General features: G+C 34.9%; 1 protein-coding gene across 1 annotated transcript in view; it reads right to left on the reverse strand.

Annotated features, from left to right (window-relative positions):
- The window catches only part of LOC110450990, a 38725-nt gene extending 34055 nt beyond the window's left edge, over positions 1–4670 (reverse strand). The window contains exon 1 of the mRNA XM_021498809.1: positions 4438–4670. Within this exon, the coding sequence (XP_021354484.1) occupies positions 4438–4507 (70 nt within the window). The 5' untranslated portion in view covers positions 4508–4670. The remainder of the gene's footprint in view (positions 1–4437) is intronic.
- Between the last annotated feature and the right edge of the window lie 13968 nt (positions 4671–18638).

Consider the following 18638-nt stretch of genomic DNA (forward strand, 5'->3'; position numbering starts at 1 on the left):
TCAATTAAAATATCATACTAACCAATTTCGGTATTAAAAAAGCAACAAAGCACCACATACGGCTCACGAGTCTACCACCAGCCGTAATTTTATACATTGCGTGAATGCTGGTATTAAACAGAAATGATTTGACAAGGTTTTCATGACCAGATGGCGATTTCTAAAAGAAGATCAGTCTCAACTCATTTCCATCTGTTCCCCATCAATAATTGAATACTAATTCATATTGGAAATGGCAATTATTTACCCCATTTAAAATGAAAAATATGTGTTTTTGTAAATAGTTCTACAAGCCAAATAATGTTATGACTTTGTGTCCTTCATTATACTAACGACTGCAGATTATAAATAGGAACACTGTCAAGGAGAACGTAAAGTTTGTGGTTAAAAACAGGATTTTTTTCTATTTCTATTTTTACTAGTCAGTTTTTATTTATTTTTTTACTAGTGCATTGATACACAATTTTGTTTTACCTTTGATTTTGGTTTACTAGGACATAATGAAAACACTTAAAGAAGGTATGAAAATTTGAGAATTGGAATTTGAAACTGTTTTATTGAATACAATATCCATGTGAGGGTGGTGCAGTGGATAGCGCACTTGCCTTTCACCAAGGCGGCCGGGGTTCGATTCCCCGATCGGACGTGAAAAGATACGGGGTCACCTGCCCGATCACTTGGATTTTCTCCGGGTACTCCAGTTTCCTCCCACACTAAGACTCCCCACGCTCTAACATTCGGGCCAACAAGAGTGATTCATATAAGTTGAAATAACTTGTTTTATAAGTGTTGTAAAATAAATAAAGTTTATATCCATCTGACATTTTGCTCACTTCCTCACGTCTGATTCTAATATACATGTAGCTGTAAACTATGAAACATTGATCCGACTTTCCTTAATTTAGTCTGATAACATGCAGTCTAAACCTCAGAATGATTAAAGCCATTACATAAAGGTGTCCTATTTTATAATGCTGAAACAAGAATGACATTCCTTTAAATCATTTTATTGCAACGTATTGACTATCACGTAAAAGACGACTTATCGTCTAATTTGGATGTCCGAAGCAATAAGTAAAAGTTGCTAAAATCAATCATTATTTGCTAAAAGATTGTTTGGTCTAGCGTGAGCACAGAGAAGTTGTTGTACACCAAAAGTCTAAAGATAACTTTCTCTGGCATGGTTGGTTGGTTGGTTGGTTGACGGGTGTATCGCCTACATGACTCCACCCATGCGGGTTTCGTCTCACTGACGGAGGTCGGTGTTCTGTCGGCGTGCTCCTCTGGCATTTAATGCTGGGCTGTTTAACGTGTGTAAAACGTCCGCTAACATGAAATTCTTTACACCTATTCTCGCTTCTCATGCGCCATTAACCGTAAATCTTGTCGCGTAATCCTTCCACCATCTAAAATATAGCCTATACATCAAAACTATAGTTCACTGTTTCAACATATTATGTTTTCCAAAAACAAACAAAAAAATTAATGAAAACGTTCGGTAAATTTTTCATAAGTGTACATGAACATGCCAATTATAATCGAATAATCGAATAAATCACGTTTTCTGATGCAAAGAGCTTTATTTATTTTTTCAGTTTAGTTAAAATTCATATATTTTCCTTCATAGTTTAAGTTTACTTATGTCTAAACAAAACTTAATTAATTCAATATCAATAATTTAAGCTAAGATAAGAATTTTTGGCAATTATCTACTGTCCCAAAATGTCTTGCCAGATATGTTATAGTATACTAAACAAAACACCCATAATATAAGCATTTATTATAGGTAAATTCACGTTTAAAATATCTTTGTATATTGACTAAAGGTATCTTATATTGCATATAAATCCATCGACATTAATTCCGTAAGCATATATTACGTATCCTGCATGAAACTCGGTATTCGTGGTTCGTCCGTTAAAATTTCAACAGATACGTTACCTGTATTCGTGGGAACTTTTGTATAGCTTACACGATCAAACTATAAAAGTATAACATTGTTGTACAATATGTAAATAAAGCGAATAACGAGTGAATTTAATTTTGTTGACGTTAACAGTTTTGCCGACCAGATACGTTATAAACAGGTACGTTGTAAATGGTTCTATAATCGTTGCTTCTAACAAAGATACTATAGATTCTAGTTTTGTTTCGTGGAGTTTTGATGGGAACAATGTAATTAGACCTTTTTACAAACTGTACTTGCATCAGCTGACTTAGTTTTCAGGGGGAATATCTTCAAATCCAATGTATGTTATTGTAGATGTCCAAATACATTTAACTACTTTAAATGGATTTTAAAGGATTAATTAGTGAAAAGCTATGAAAGAAAGCGTGGGATATGTGAGGATAAGGGATCCCATCACGTGGAAAACATGTAACGTATATATATATATATGTTCATTTTGGTCACGTTTCTGTTTTGGTGCGTTATTTTCCCGGATAAAATCAACTTGGTTATGTGAACATTTGAGAAGGGTGCATACATTTGATTACAAATGATCATTACATCGATTTAAAGTTTGTTTTAGTGTTAATGCTAAGTAGCATGAGAGTAACACTTGACCAATATAATGTGTAACGTATCTGTTGGAATGGTAACATATCTGTTTAAGTTTTGAAAGATTGAAAAAAGGGACATGTACGCTAGCGGCCAAACTTTTTGCAGTACAAGTTAAAGCCACCTTGATGTTTAATTACGTCTGGATATTTTGTGTTTTCAATATAAAAGTTTGTTATAAAGGTACTTGTTTAAATTGTGTGAACAGATACGTTACAAGAACAAATTATATCCTTGTTTTGATGTAACATACCATAATGACTATTTTCTTCTCAAATATAGATCAAATTAATAGTAGTTAATCAAAATAAGTCCAAATAACATACGATTTCGATTGAAGATACTGTAAATTTGATTTGCAACTCTGGCTGGCAAGGTAACATATACGTTACAATATGATACCTAACTTTAAAGAGATACAACCGAGGTAGTATATTTGTTGTGTTGCTGAAGAACGAATGTTTTGTACTCTAGATATGCATTTGTCGGTGACAAAATAATTTTCTAAAAAGAACCCACGAAAAGAGTTTAACAGCTTGAAGTTCAAAGAATGAAATAAATATTATATGCGAATACATTAATTTTGAATGATTTCCGTTCGATACCAAATGCATACTTTCAAATAAGATCAGAAAAACGTGTTAGCATTTGTTGCAGAAATGTCTGTTCTTATGACACAGTCTATCTTGGATTCGCGAATATGGTAAATTTGATGGAGAAAAACCTTTTGTTTTGAAGAAGTACTGGATCACGTATCTGTTTTACTGACAATGACCTGTTTCGAATGGACACTTCTGTTTTCAAAACTGGTGAATACATGTAGTAAACAGAACCCTTTCGGTTTATTATCTACACATGTTACTCTTTTGAGAAAAGATAACAAAATGTTCGCAATGCAAAGTTCATTTTTCACTTTTTCTGTATATGAATGTGTGCATGATAAGTGAGAATACACGTGTAGTTCTTGTATCCAACACATAGTGTTAAATTACACAGTAATTCTATAAAGTGGGATGGTTGATCTGATAGGATATGTAGTGTGTGTGTGGATGGGGTGGGGTCTGTAAGGGAAGGTTGGGATTGATATATGTACGTGCTTAGTGTATCAAATCAAACACACTACACACGTCATGCCTACGGTGCTGTAATAAGTACTAGCATTTTAACTTCGCAGAGATATGGGAAAGTTTAAAGTGTTGGAACATCCGACAAAAATATCACCAGCAATAACTACAATTTAGTATACACAACTAACTATAATTTAGTATATACACAAATACAATCCTGAGTGAGGGCAGAGGGGCGTTTTGTCTGATATGATAGTATAGACATTGAATTAACGAGTATCATATTCCTTATATACCCGGAAATGATATCAAGATACACGTGCATTAGTGTTAGGCCCTGATGCTTGAATGGGGAATATGATAGCTATGCATTTGTACGAACGTTTCATCTATAGTCTATAGTATAGATAATAATGTGATTGTATGGACTCTGTTTTTACAGGTAAAATACACACATACCCAAATCCAGCCCCCGGTGTTATTACCAGTGTAAATGTGCAACACAATATAAAAGCTCCGAAGCGTTACATCAAACTTATACACGTAGGCCATGGTTAATCTACCTGTATTCATATAAAACTACATCGGCTTAGCTAATATTTTTGTTTTGATTATTCCATGTTCATGAAAAATACAGAATACAAAAAAAGTTTTACCCTGATTTGACCAACCAAAAGTTAAAACGAATCTTCGTTCACGTTATCATATCAGAGTAGCACTCGCCACTTAATGGTATATAGGACATAATACGAGGGTTTAGTGTTGTCATTACTACATACGTGTACGTATACAAACAGTACGAGCTCTCCCCTGATGCGTTAACCACCGTCAGCGTCCACACTACTGACCAGCAGACCAGTAGGTACCGGTACAATCCCATGTCTGGTCGGCTACAACGTCAAACACCTTGTCTGTACATTAGTTTGCCAACCAGGAAGTTCGTACAGGTCTAGGGTACGTTGCACAAGGACATGTATTCACGGTGTTTACACATTCTTAAGAATCGTTTGTTAAGACGCCGTAACCTTACGTTCTTACACGTTTTCCAGGTTTTGACACATACTATGCAATGCAATATTGTATTACATGTCTCTCTGAGATAATTTTATATAAATACATTACACACTCTGAAATAGCAAGTTCACTGATCTGTGACGATTTGTAACAGCGTAAATATACACATTTTCTATAAGAGAGAAAATCGTCCACATGTGTGTATTAGTGAAAAGCTGAGTAGTAAAAACTACTTTTTTCAAGCAAGAATAACAACATAAAGGGTTGTAGTACATTTTATTTCTAAATCAGAACGGAAGACTGGTACTGGCATTCAGTGTATTCTCTATTAAGTTAAGTCCCTGTAACGATGTCCTCTTCTCTTGTCTCTTGGTCACATATAAATATTTATATTAAAAAAGAACTGAAAAGATCTACGATGTCATAGTAACGCCTTATACATCTCTTTTATAAGACTTACTACGTCTTTATAAAGACATAATAGATCGATTTTGTTTGCTTTAGGGGGCTATTTAAAAAATGTTTTGAACATGCTTTTAATTCAAAATGAATGCCAGTACTACCCTATATTCCAAAGAAGTAAGATAAAAAAAGCGAAAAATTACCTTTTCTCCTCGGCTGGAAAGATATATCTGTTAGTAAGAAGTTCACAGACAGCTGTCGCTAAAACGTATGGTTGTACAAATGAAGTTTTGATATTGAGTTTGCAACTATATTATCTTAAAGAATTTTAGAATAAGATTATAATTAAAAAATCTTTGCTAAATTGTCCTTTTAAATTTGTATGGGGCCAAGTGGTTAGGCGTCTAACATTTTGCTACCACAAGCCCTCCAGCACTGGGTCGCGGGTTCGAGACGTGGGGCAGACGCCAGGTACTGGCCGTAAGTCGGCGGTTATTCTCCGGAAATTCCGGCTTTTCTCCACCACCAACACTGGCACGTCCTGAAATAATCATATCTATTAACTCTGTTAACAGGACGTAAAATACAAACAAACCAAACCTTTTAAATTACATACATAATGTACAGCAGTTATCTCCCTTTGAACAATAGAAAAGGTTTATCAGTTTCCACGCTGCATACTGATTTTGTACGTTAATACATCTCATTATAAAACATTAGGATTCCATGTGCATGAAAATTCAAATCCACGGCGAAAATGTGCTGTTAATACCAGAAATGTTGAACATTTTCATCATTTAGCCTATGTTCAAAATATATAAATAAGAAAATGCAGCAAAGATGCTGGACACCGAACCTTTTTATGAAAATGACTTACTGACAGCCAAACAACAACGAGGAAACTGATCCTGCATACTTGAAAATATTTATTGTAATTATATAAATTGTTAAAGGCAATAATTTTGTCGTTCAGAATATTCCGTTCACGCTCAATATCCTTACATTTTGCACTATTGTCACTCAATAATTGTCCCACAGCACGCATATGTACAGTTTTAACCGCACGTTAAGGTTTGGATTGGTTTGGTTTAATTTTGTTGAACGTCCTATTAACATTTAAGAACGTGCCTCTGCGTGTGTAGTGTATGCGTGCATTTGTTTGTATGCAGGAGACAGGTAATGTTGGTGTGCTTACCTTCTTGTGATCCCGCAGATCTGATGCAGACTTTAAAGTGCCATCTCACTGAAATACCATGCCGAAGGCACCAAGCACAGCATTCCGCCCGGTCACATTATACTCACAACGGGTGAACCAGTTGTTGCCATTTCCCTAAATGCTGAACGTTAAGCAGGGAATAACAACTACCATTTTAAAGACTTTGGTGTGTCCCGGCCTACGGACAAAACCCATTGCCTTCCTCACCTTGGCGAACGCTCAGCATTTAGGCCAAAACTGAGGTGTTACCAAGCAAGGTGCTAGGAAATAAAATGTTGTTAGAAGAAGAAAGAAAGATAAATATCCCAAATATTGCAATAGGTGCAGCAGATTTATTTTGGTCGCGATTTTTGCGAATATTTCTTTCGACTATTGTGGATGAAATATCAACCGTCTTTAAGGTTTAAGCGTCAATCGTAGCCCTTCTATCATTTAAGTATTGAACTAAGCGTGCTAAACTGCAAAATTCATATAGACATTAAATGCCATATCAATAAAATTCAATACCTATATGTTAATAGAACATACATCTTCCTCAAAGTGGTACAATTATGACGTCAGTACATGGACCATGACATTAACAGTCTATATAAATGTCTATATAAATGTCATCCGATCTTTGTAGGCTTACTGAGTGGCGATGCCAAAGACCGGTAAAAACTTGACGAGAATGAATACCTTGTTGTCAGTATAACAACATCAATCTACAATTCCAAAGTACATGTGCATTTATGTCAAATTAACCACACCTCTCTAAATATTCCCAGAATGATAACTTTGATACATCAATCTTATATTCCTTGGTATAAGTTTATGTTTGTGTCAGATTATCATCATTCAGAATACATTCATTGATGTCAGTATTACAACATCAATCTTATGTTCCAAAGTATAGAATTTATTGATGTTAGATTATCTACAAAATTAAAACATCCTCCAGAATTTTCACTAGTATATGTGTATTCATGTAAAATTAACCACACCTCTCTAATTATCTCCAGAATGATTACCTTGATGTCATTACCTTAAGACACCAATCTTATATTCAATAGTATAAGTTCACCAATGTCAAATTAACCATATCCCAATAACTTCCTACTGAATGAATGACTTGATATCAGTACCTTATGACATCAAATTAAAATTACATAGTATAAGTCTATTGATATCATATATCTACAGAACTGTGACATCCTGCAGAATACATTCATTGATGTCAGAAACCTACAAAACTCTGACATCCTTCAGAATACATTCATTAATATCAGATATCTACAAAACTGTAACATCTTTCAGAATACATTCACTGATACCAGATATCTACAAAACTGTGACATCTTTCAAAATACATTATTGATATCAGATATCTACAAAACTGTGACATCCTTCAGAATACATTCACTGATACCAGATATCTACAAAACTGTGACATCTTTCAAAATACATCAATTGATATCAGATATCTACAAAACTGTGACATCCTTCAGAATACATTAATTGATATCAGATATCTATAAAACTGTGACATCCTTCAGAATAAATTATTGATGTCAGATATCTACAAAACTGTTATATCCTCCAGATTATTTTTTTCTCTGTTGAATATTAGTTATTACTTCTCGAGTCTGCCTTCATAGACATATCTTGTCACAACGCTGTCTTTTTTGTTGTTATCACATTTTCATTTGATGCATACAGTTGTGGGATCGCACAACGTTACACGATGTGCGGTGTGCGGACGATGGGTGAATGTTGTGCGATAACAATCGTGGTTGGTGTAAATTGAGGAATGCCTCAACAATATATACGGTTTCGTGCATGTGTTTAAACACATAAACTTGATAATTTAGTATGTGTCTATAATTATTCTAGCTACGTCTATAAGCTTATCTTTCTCTCTATACTTTCTTAAATTTAGAAACGGTGTTTTCGGTGTTTTTTAAACAACCTAAATCGACACATGTAAAATTAGGAAAACCAGGTAAAGGGGAGCCATAGACCAAAACGAATGCAGTTAATAAATACTTAACACCCAGTTGTGTTTTCATAACGGTCATACGGTATCACATATTAGCTCTGTGTGTCAGGGACAGCCCAGGTAAAACTCCGGTCACTCATCAAATTGTTATTTACCTGTTCTGTTACCTAGAAGCTAAACCCATTCTTGACAGTCTAACGGTCACTGTAACACTGTGTAACACGCATTGTAAAAATGTACATAATCTTAATTATTGTGATGAGAAATTACAGTAATATATACAGTGTACATTATTGCATACGAGCCTTCCGTATTCTTTTCATTCCGTAATATTGATCAACAAATTGTTCCAAATCGCACAGTTGTGCGGAGAAAGCGCACAACGGACCGAACGATTGTTAAATCGCACAGTTGTGCGCACCATGTGTTGACGATGTGAGGACGGTGTGTGAACAATGTATGCACGGTGTGCGCACGGTATTTTTGGTGAGTTGTGCGGTCACACAACTGTATGAAATAAATATATCGTATTGAACGAGAATACTATGAAACATTTTTTTTCTTACATTTTTTTCACGTCACGCGGCGCAAATATTGCTACATCAGAAAAGCGCAGGAATGAGTAGCTTAGTTCTTGACGCCAAGTTGTAATGACGTCACGCTTGACAACAATACTGAGCGCCATTTTGAATGGCTTTCACTGCAATTTTGCCGTTTGCTAGTATTATCTGGTAAGAGTTCCAGACACAAATGATATTAATTGTGCAGTTATGTAAAAGGTATTACAACCACTTTTCTGATTCATCGACTAAACATGAGACTGGAAATCCACGCAGAGAATATATTGTATCATTCAGATTGGACAATACATAATGTACTAAAAGTGACGTTTTTACTTGTGAAGATATAATGTTTGGTTTATTTTCACAGCATTAAAGATATGTTTTTATCAAATGAAGAATTCATAATATTTCACTAGTAACATTTTATAACAAGAAAATGTAGCAAAGCTAGTGGCCAATTAATCTTTATATACAATGTACCTGTGCATTGAGCATTTTCATTGTAACAAACGTTGTTTCTTTATACTGCAACTCCCTGTGACAGAAGTCTGTGTGTGTCATAGATTATTCGTGGACTTTCCTTGTGTTGGGACTGTAAGATAGACATTGCTGTGTTTATGTCACTCCGGAATACATTCCTGATGTTGACATTTTCTTTCTTTCTATCACTGATATAGTAACTTTTAGAAAATATAAATCCTATAATTGTAATGAGGTAATTTATCTCGAAGTATTTTCTATTATGTATTCTATATCCGATTATCAAATATTTCAGTTGAAACATATTTTTCTTATATCCAAGTTCCCGAAAAAGCTTATTGGTATTTTGTTTAAATAGAACTAAAGCGGTGCTTTTAAAGAAAAAAATAGTGTTATCTTCTCTCGTATTGCAGATATTGTATAAGGGATTGTTTTCTATTTTCCATTGATGTAGTATTTGTTTTGTCGTTAATATTTTGTTGAGTAATTTTCATCTGTATTGTTTAGGTTTTATTGACTTTTAAGTAATTCTTTTCTACATAACCCCAGTGATTCACTCATATAATCTAGCAAATGTGCGGAATCAACTTACGTTTAATTACCAGAACAAATATCAATCTACCTTGTTGACCAGTAGAGATTTAATACAGAATTTTTACCAGTAGTGATTAAATCTTCTTGGCTTCCAAGAGGGTCTTCAACGTTGCTAAACGGAGGGGTTTTCAATCTTTGTAGAAATGATTTGACTTTCATAATCATGACGTCATTTCAACAATTATTATTGCAAAAGAAGTAACTGGATTTGGCATCAGGCAAAGCCTCTGTAAGCCATCTACAAACAATTCCGGTATGGTACAGTTATTTAAACAAAACACATCAACAATACCTTTAGTGTATCTCCCCGATCCATTGAACAAACTTTAAGTACTTTAATCAAATTTGCCAGTTTCAGTGATGTATTCTGATATACATTGTATTAAATAGGAATTTGTTTCTTCATTACGATCATGACAACCGTGTAGAAGGTTCTGGTATTAAAATGATCGTGGGAAATAATAGGGTTAATAAGTTTATTTCTAAGTTTTGATCTTGATTCATTGAACATTGGACATATCAGGAAGAAATGTTCCGCTGTTTCATCTCCGAGGTTACAAGTACATGTCGGGGAATCTCTCAAATGATGACGTCATCTTCAAATAAGAAATGTTGATGTCCTCAACAACCAACGGTATGCTTATTGTATCATTTAATATTGTACGATACGTACATATGACGGGTACCGCATACGATGCATGGCATGTTACTTAAAACAAATTTAATCAAAATAACGTGCAGCGTTATAGTCGTCACGATATCAATATCTGGTGTCGGTAGCACAACCATGGTTGAAGCATCTAAAAGTCTCATTAAAGTCGAAGTAAGTGTTATGTTCTAACAAGGACATGCTTTCATCTGCTACCTGCCCTGTTGAACGATGAAATGGGTCGTATTATCATTGTAATCATATACATACAGTCTCTTTACGTAATATACCCACAGCGAGTAAACTAGTCGATATAAACACGTGACTTCTATATATGATTAACATTAATAGGACCTTAGATATATTTATCTATTTACAAAACTTAACTTCATCGGAAATAAAGCCGGTCTGTTTTGTTATCAAATAAGAAATATGGCCCGGGATATCGATGTTAATTAAGAATTTGATTTGAAGTATCATAGTTCAAATATCAACATTCTGACAATATGCCAATTATTTAATGTATGAGTGTGTGCCAGTAATGCACTGAATCAAAATATTTGTCTGTAGAACTGTTGGTCCCTTTAGATGCAATGGAATGCATACGTGATGACAAAATTTTGTTTTTATTATTTTTCAGTACTCAGTATTGGCTCAATTTGCCTATCATATGGTTGTTTTGTAGAAAGCATAACACATTTATTAATACTTCTAGTAAATTGTGACTTTTATAATATTTCATTTACATATACATTGTATATGAATGAAACTTCGTTAGATGTAATTAGTAAATGAGTATACGTGCGATTGTTTTTTAGCATACACATCAACTATTCAATTCTTATTTTTCATGTCTGAAATATTTGGTGCTTAGCACCGAGCCATTTCATCATCGTACTTTTTATAGACTGTATATGCATATAGTAAATATTTCTATTATTGCGTTGTATTTTTTTGTGTTTTTGTTTGTTTCATGATTGATTTTCCAAGCTTTGCGATTCTTATTTAATTACATCAATTATCCACTCTTAACTCGTATACTTTATCCAAATCTCTTTCTCACTAACAGTGATAAATCACATTCTTACTCTCTACCAGGACATATTTTTTCATTCTCTTCCACTCTCACTTTTGTGTAAAGTGCTGGTGATGAGTTTAATCATTATTGTTAATTTTGTAAGTCAATATATATTTGTCAATGATAGTAATATACATTCATTTATAGTTTAATAACGATTTATGAGTAGTCTTAGTGATCGGGCCAATCCCTACCGACATAGACATATACATGTATTGAGATACTTAAAAATTATCCAAGCTTTTTAATAAAAATATAACCATACATTGAGATACATCTCTATCCTTATGAACAGTATGTTAAAGTGTAGTCCGAGCGGTTGGGCCAATCCATACCGACACAGATCTAGACATATTAATATATGGACATAATTTTGCAATATATCTATTATAAATTAGTTTTTTTAGTATTTGAATATCATAATATCAGTTGCTTGTCCTTACGGATAGAGTATTTTATTTCGATTTAGGAATTTACATTTTCATATTTCCCGCTCCGGAGTATATTCTGTTGTCCCCGTGAATTTTTGCTGCAATGGAATGCACGCGTGATGACAACATTTCAACGGAGAAGGGAATATCCTGATTTGGGCTTTTCAGGTTTTAAATTACCGACACAGTGTTGGATGTCCGACATACACTTACACAACAAAAGAAATACGTGCAATCCTACCTGAGGTTTGAGAAATCTTCACTGTCGACATGAAGTATATAATCCGTAGGCAGAAAGCTCCATTTTGCACAAAAGTGACATGTATGATACGTATGACGACCACGGTCGCGTGACGTTCTCTACCAACCAGGAAGAAAATCTTAATTGTTTACATTTGCGCTTCAATGTCACTATGTTAACCATGTACATTTCGTTCGGTTTACCAGATTATGAACCGAAATATGTAGTACTACGAACGTTATCGATAGGTAGACAACAAACACTGAAATCAAGTGTAACTCCCGTTATTATTTCTATTAGAATTACAACACTTCATAACATTTAGGCGGAAATGAAAGGACATATTTAAAAATGTGCCCGACCGAACCACAGGTCGACACTGTAAGTGCAAATGTAAGCTGTCACTACCTTACTCTTCCACACGTTCGTTTCCCGCTTAGCTTAAAACAATATCGCTATTAGTATCGCACGATTCAAACAAAACACTCTTTAGCATATACAATTAAATCGACCAGCGACATCATGGCTACTCTTGGTTCATCTGCCACTTCAATATTCAAAAGCAATCTTAAGTATTAACAAATAAGTGGAATGCAACAAACTATCCGTAGCGAAAACATTACGCATTTTTTTTCAAAATTAAGCAGATATGTTCATGCAGTGTATATAAATGAAGATCAAGTTAGTAAGAACTGTAGGAAAGATGTTTTCCCCACAACCACTGTAGGTTTCCTCTCTCCTAGCTCATTTAATAAACCCGCTATGGATTGGTAAACATTTTTAGTCACACAGCAGTCGGTAACATCCTGGACGTTATTTCATTGGTCAATCTGCTAATAATGATGTCAAGTTAAAATGCTTTGCGACGTAATTGTTTTCCATTATGGCGTCATAGTTCATAGCAATTCTTTCCCCGATTGGAAACAGGAATAATAATTTCCCAAGAGAAAGAAATATACACAAAGAAAAAAGTTAAGCACCCCCTAATATATTAGATTATAGTATGTTACCACACATTTCAATATAAATGCAAATATTGATTTTAACAAGACCATTGTTCCATTAAAAAGATGTGATCATACAGGTGTGACCAGTAATTAAGATAAATGTAAACCAAGTTAAGCATTATCGTCACATTATAGACATTAGTATCATAAAACAAATTTAGGCACTTCACCATTCAGCCTAACATCTTAGCTTTGTTATCCATGTGTGCTAAAATGTTCTTTGTTTTTATGTTTTTACCTTCCCTTTTCACCTTTCTCAACTTTGACCTGTCCTATCAGTTGTGTGTGCGCGTGGTGTTCACGGTCGACCGCCTCTTTATACATGCTGTATTAATGTTTGACGATCATGGGTAATGATTTAGTTCAGTATCGGGTGGCGGTCGGTTGTTTCTACCAACGCACACACGGTGCATTGTCTAAACATCAGTTGTTATTCCAGATTGATTTATAACAAGCATTTACAAACTGCAAGTCAGTTGTATTGTATATTATAGTAAATCTCCTATACGCTGTACATCTCACCCTATCTAGTGTTATCAACAACTCAAGTTTCCTTCTCTTACAACATCTCCTCCTTCTATCTTGTAATGACTAACTCAGGGCCTACACACCATAGTAACGATATCTCTATATTTCATTTGAACATTCGCAGTCTAAGAAATAAGTTATCGTATTTAGAACATCTATAGCAGACGACGATATACTCCTAGGTGGCTATGAATTGTACCGCAAAGACCGTGGGTCTGCGGGTGGGGGCATAGCTGTTTACACATCCAGTCTCTTGTGTACCCATCGTAGAGCATACTTGGAATTTGGGGTGGGTGAAGCCGTTTGGACAGAGATCAAGTTTCCAAACAAGAAATACCTCCTGTGTACACTCTACATACCTCCTAATAGCACATTCTCCCTCTCGAATCATTTTCGTTTCTCTCTGGAAACTGCCCTTCACTAAACTCCGTATGTTGTGATAGTTGGAGATATAAATGTTAATCTTTTAGTTGTAGAAAACACTCATGAAATTTACGATATTATACATTCCTTTCACTTGCCAAACGCTATGAACAAACCGACTCGCATTGGACGCACGTGCTCTACCCTGTTTGACCCTATTCTACTCTCCGACACATGTGTTTTTACTTTCGCTGACGTAATAGACATAGACAAGGACATTTCAGACCACCAAGCCACGACCGTGGAATTGACTGTTGGAACAAATATTGAAAGGACATATAAAAGCAAAATAACTCTTTATAGTGACGCAAATTGTGAATTATTTAAACACAAATTAGATGAGACAGATTGGACAGACTTATTTTCGCAGGTGCACTCCCTGGATGATAAGTGTGAAATATTTCGACGTCTTTTTTTTAACCTAGCTAAGGAGTGCATACCAACAAAATAAGTGACGATTCGACCTAATGACAAACCATGGTTTAATTTTAACTTACGACGGGAAATCAGAAAAAGAGACAGACTATTGCACTTATTTAAATCTAATCGTTCTCCAAATAATTTTCGGAAACAACGGAATCGTGTGAATTATCTTAAGAAAAGGACAAAAGATTTGTTTTGCGCGGACATTAATGGCATTTTAGATCAATACTCTGATTCGAACCCTAGATTTTTTTTGAAAATTGTCCGCAGATTAATAAAAAAAAATCAGATAATTCCAATAGTATACCTCCCCTTAGAAACAAAACCGGAAAATTAGAAATGGCAAACGATATCAAAGCTAATATTCTAAATGATTACTTTGTTTCCATCTCGACAATCGATGATACTAACATTGACGCACCGACAGTAGAACTTCGGACAGACTCCACTTTATCTGACATAACTTTCCACATGAATGATATTATAGACATTCTAAAATCTTTAAATATTAATAAAGCTATGGGTAGCGACACCATTAGCTACAAATGTTGAAAAATACAGCAAGTTCAGTAGCTTTCCCTCTATCCCTTATATTAAGATCTTCTTTGGATTCTGATATCTTTCCAAACAAGTGGAAACAAGCTGTAGTGATGCCTTTATTTAAAAAGGGGGATACACATGAATCTGCTAATTATAGACCAATATCATTACTTAGCACTGTTGGTTAAGTTTTTGAACGATTGATTGTAAAGTATTTTAACAACTATTTGTTAGATAATTCATAAATATATAAATTCCAATCTGGATTTCAACCTGGTCACTCTACTGTTCATCAAATGATAGAAATGTATCCCACTTTATGCGAAAATTTAGAAAAAAGATATCCTACCTGTTTAGTTTTTTGTGATTTATCTTAAGCATTCGATCGTGTGTGGCACAAGGGACTGAAAGTGAAACTAGCTAGTTATGGTATATCGGGAAAGTTATTAGCCTGGTTAAGTAATTATATAAGTAATAGACGACAGCAAGTTTTTATTGGTAATGATAAGTCTTCTATTAAAACTACTAATGCTGGAGTACCTCAAGGCTTAGTAGTAGGCCCTTTACTTTTTATTTTATATATTAATGATATATCTGATAATCTTGAAAGCTTGTCTAAATTATTTGCTGACGATACGTCTGTATTATGTTCTGATGCATCGAAACGAAGATAAATCAAAAAATCAAAATTGGGCTGAAATTTGGCTGGTTAAATTCAACCCTGCAATGACGAAAGCTTTATTGATCTCTAACTTTGAACTTGAGTATTTTATCGATTTCAAATTTAATCACGTTAGTGTTGATTTTGTTGACAATCATAGGCAACTTGGAGTAATTTCGGATGAAAATTGTAAGTGGAGTACCCATATTGAAAATATTCGTATAAAGGTATCGAAACAGTTAAGCGTTTTACGTAAATTGAAATTTATTTTGAGTAGAAGAACTTTAATTAAAATGTATAGATCGTACATTCTTCCTCTATTAGAATACTGTTGTGAGGTATGGGATGGGTGCACTCTCGGTGACGCAGACAAATTAGAAAAACTTCAGCTTGAGGCTGTAAGGATTATCACCGGGTTACCATCTTACTCTAGCAGAGAATCATTGTATTTTGAAACTGCGATAGAAACGTTATCTGAACGTAGAACTCGGCGGAAATTACGACTGTTTTACAAAATCCATAAGAATCTTACACCTAACTACCTTACCTCTTTACTTCCCCTACAATTTCAGAAAAAACACACTATAACCTCCGTAATGCTGAAAATTACTGTATACCTAATTGGCGACTTCAATTAACAAATTTGTCTTTTCCCCCTCTACAATCCGACTCTGGAACCAGTTAGACCTTAATATAAGACACAGCGTTTCATATACAGCTTTTAAAGATACTCTTCGCAGGCTTAATACATCAGAAGTCCCTGTATATTATCTCTTTGGTGATCGAAAAAGTAATATTTTACACACCAGATTGAGAAATAACTCTAGTACCTTAAACAATCACTTGTTTCATGCTAATTTAATAGATTTTCAGCACTGTCAATGTGGACATCCTATCGAAGATAATATCACTTCTTTTTTACTTGCAATACTTATGCGGATCAGAGAATTAAACTCTACCGCGAATTAAATGATTTCATTCCACTTAACTTGCAGCTACTACTTTCCGGAAAACATCCTAATAGCCAAACAGATGCAGCAATTTATTCTAGATACTAATAGATTTTGAGTATAATTCCCTGCACTCCTTTCATGTTTACCAACTAATCCGAATCTAGCTCTCTCTCTCTCTCTCTCTCTCAATTAAAGCCAATGTAAATATATATGTTATATGCCATCATGATAATTTGTCTTAATATATTGTAGGGAAAGGGCTGTATATAAGTTGTAACACTTGTGCCCAACTCCCATTGTATATAAATTACAATAAAATATGTTTAAAACAATTAAGATATTGAGTTATTATGCACGTGAACAATGCATCCAATGCAATTTCCAAAATTCAGTATGCCCACGCTTCAAATTTGGGTATTTAAGTGCGGCGTTTTGAACAAAATTTTCATTCTCTGTGAACATGGTACGAAGAAGAATAGCGGAGGCCCAAAGATGGCAAATTATCGGCATGCGGTCAACAGGGATGTCCTGCAACGCTATTGGACGTCAGACGGGCTATCATTATACTGTAGTCAGCCGGCTTGTGAGAAAACACATCCAAACCAACACCGTCAAAGACTTGCCAAGATCCGGTAGACCACCCGTAACATCGCAGCGTGAAGACAGGGCACTGGAACGCCTAGTTAGACGAATGCCATTTGCAACTAGTCCTGTTCTAAAAAGACAATGGTTACCTTATAGACGTCTATCAACCAGAACAGTGAGGAACCGGTTGAAATCAGCAGGACTGAAGTCAAGGAGTGTAATTAGACGTCCATGTTAACTGATCGACATCAAAGATTGCGTTTGGCATGGTGTTTAGCGCAACGTGGTTGGAACTTGGGGACCTGGAGCAAGATCCATTGGTCAGACGAGAGCCGGTTTCTGCTGCAAGTAACAGATGTACGAATAAGAGTTTGGAGACAGAAAAATACAGCATATACCCACAGGAACATCAAACCAACTGTTCCTTACGGTGGAGGCTCTGTAATGGTATGGGGGTGCATCTCTCATGATTGCAAGTTGGACTTGGTGACCATACGAGGAAACCTGAATGGTGATCAATACATCAGAGAAGTTCTTCAGCAAGTTGTTGTCCCCCATTTTGATAACCATCCATTTGCTGCAAGACCTATGTTTATGGATGACAACGCCAGGCCGCATCGTTCAATGGCGGTAACCGCCTTGTAAAGAATAGACTTGTCCCTTTATAATGATATAAATTTTTGTACAAATTTCCCAAAATATCATAGGCTATTGATTGCATAATTTAATTGTGCGTTTCTTTTTTTGTTCAGTATAGTTTGTTAGATCAGGACAATACAGACCGATATTTCTAAGCTTTTTTCAAAGTATTTTAATCCGTTACACGTTCACAGGTTTGTATGCTACTTATAACTGAATCGAACTATTATCATTCGTGCACATAAGGGCGTATTTACTGAGGATAGCCTCTGTGTAATACATTTAATAAATTCAGTTGTACGCCTTTACTGTATTTACATTACTGTGTTTTACTTCCTGCACAGCCCACACAAAATCCGCGAACTGAAAGGGTATACTTGATCAAATGTCGCGTTATACATAATGGAGCTTTATTTAAATACCGGGTACTTGTAATTTATGTACATATAGTGACTTTGAATATATTATCATATTGGTCACTTACGCACGGCTAGTAATCACAGAATCCTGAGTCCCACTGGTATATTTGTAGCTCTAGAAAAATCTCCACCAAGATGTACAGAACAGTGAAATATATTCGTAGTTAATTGGAATATTTAGAGTAGT

The sequence above is a fragment of the Mizuhopecten yessoensis genome, unplaced genomic scaffold (genome assembly GCF_002113885.1).
Source record: "Mizuhopecten yessoensis strain PY_sf001 unplaced genomic scaffold, ASM211388v2 scaffold5637, whole genome shotgun sequence".
In the NCBI taxonomy this organism is placed as follows: domain Eukaryota; kingdom Metazoa; phylum Mollusca; class Bivalvia; order Pectinida; family Pectinidae; genus Mizuhopecten; species Mizuhopecten yessoensis.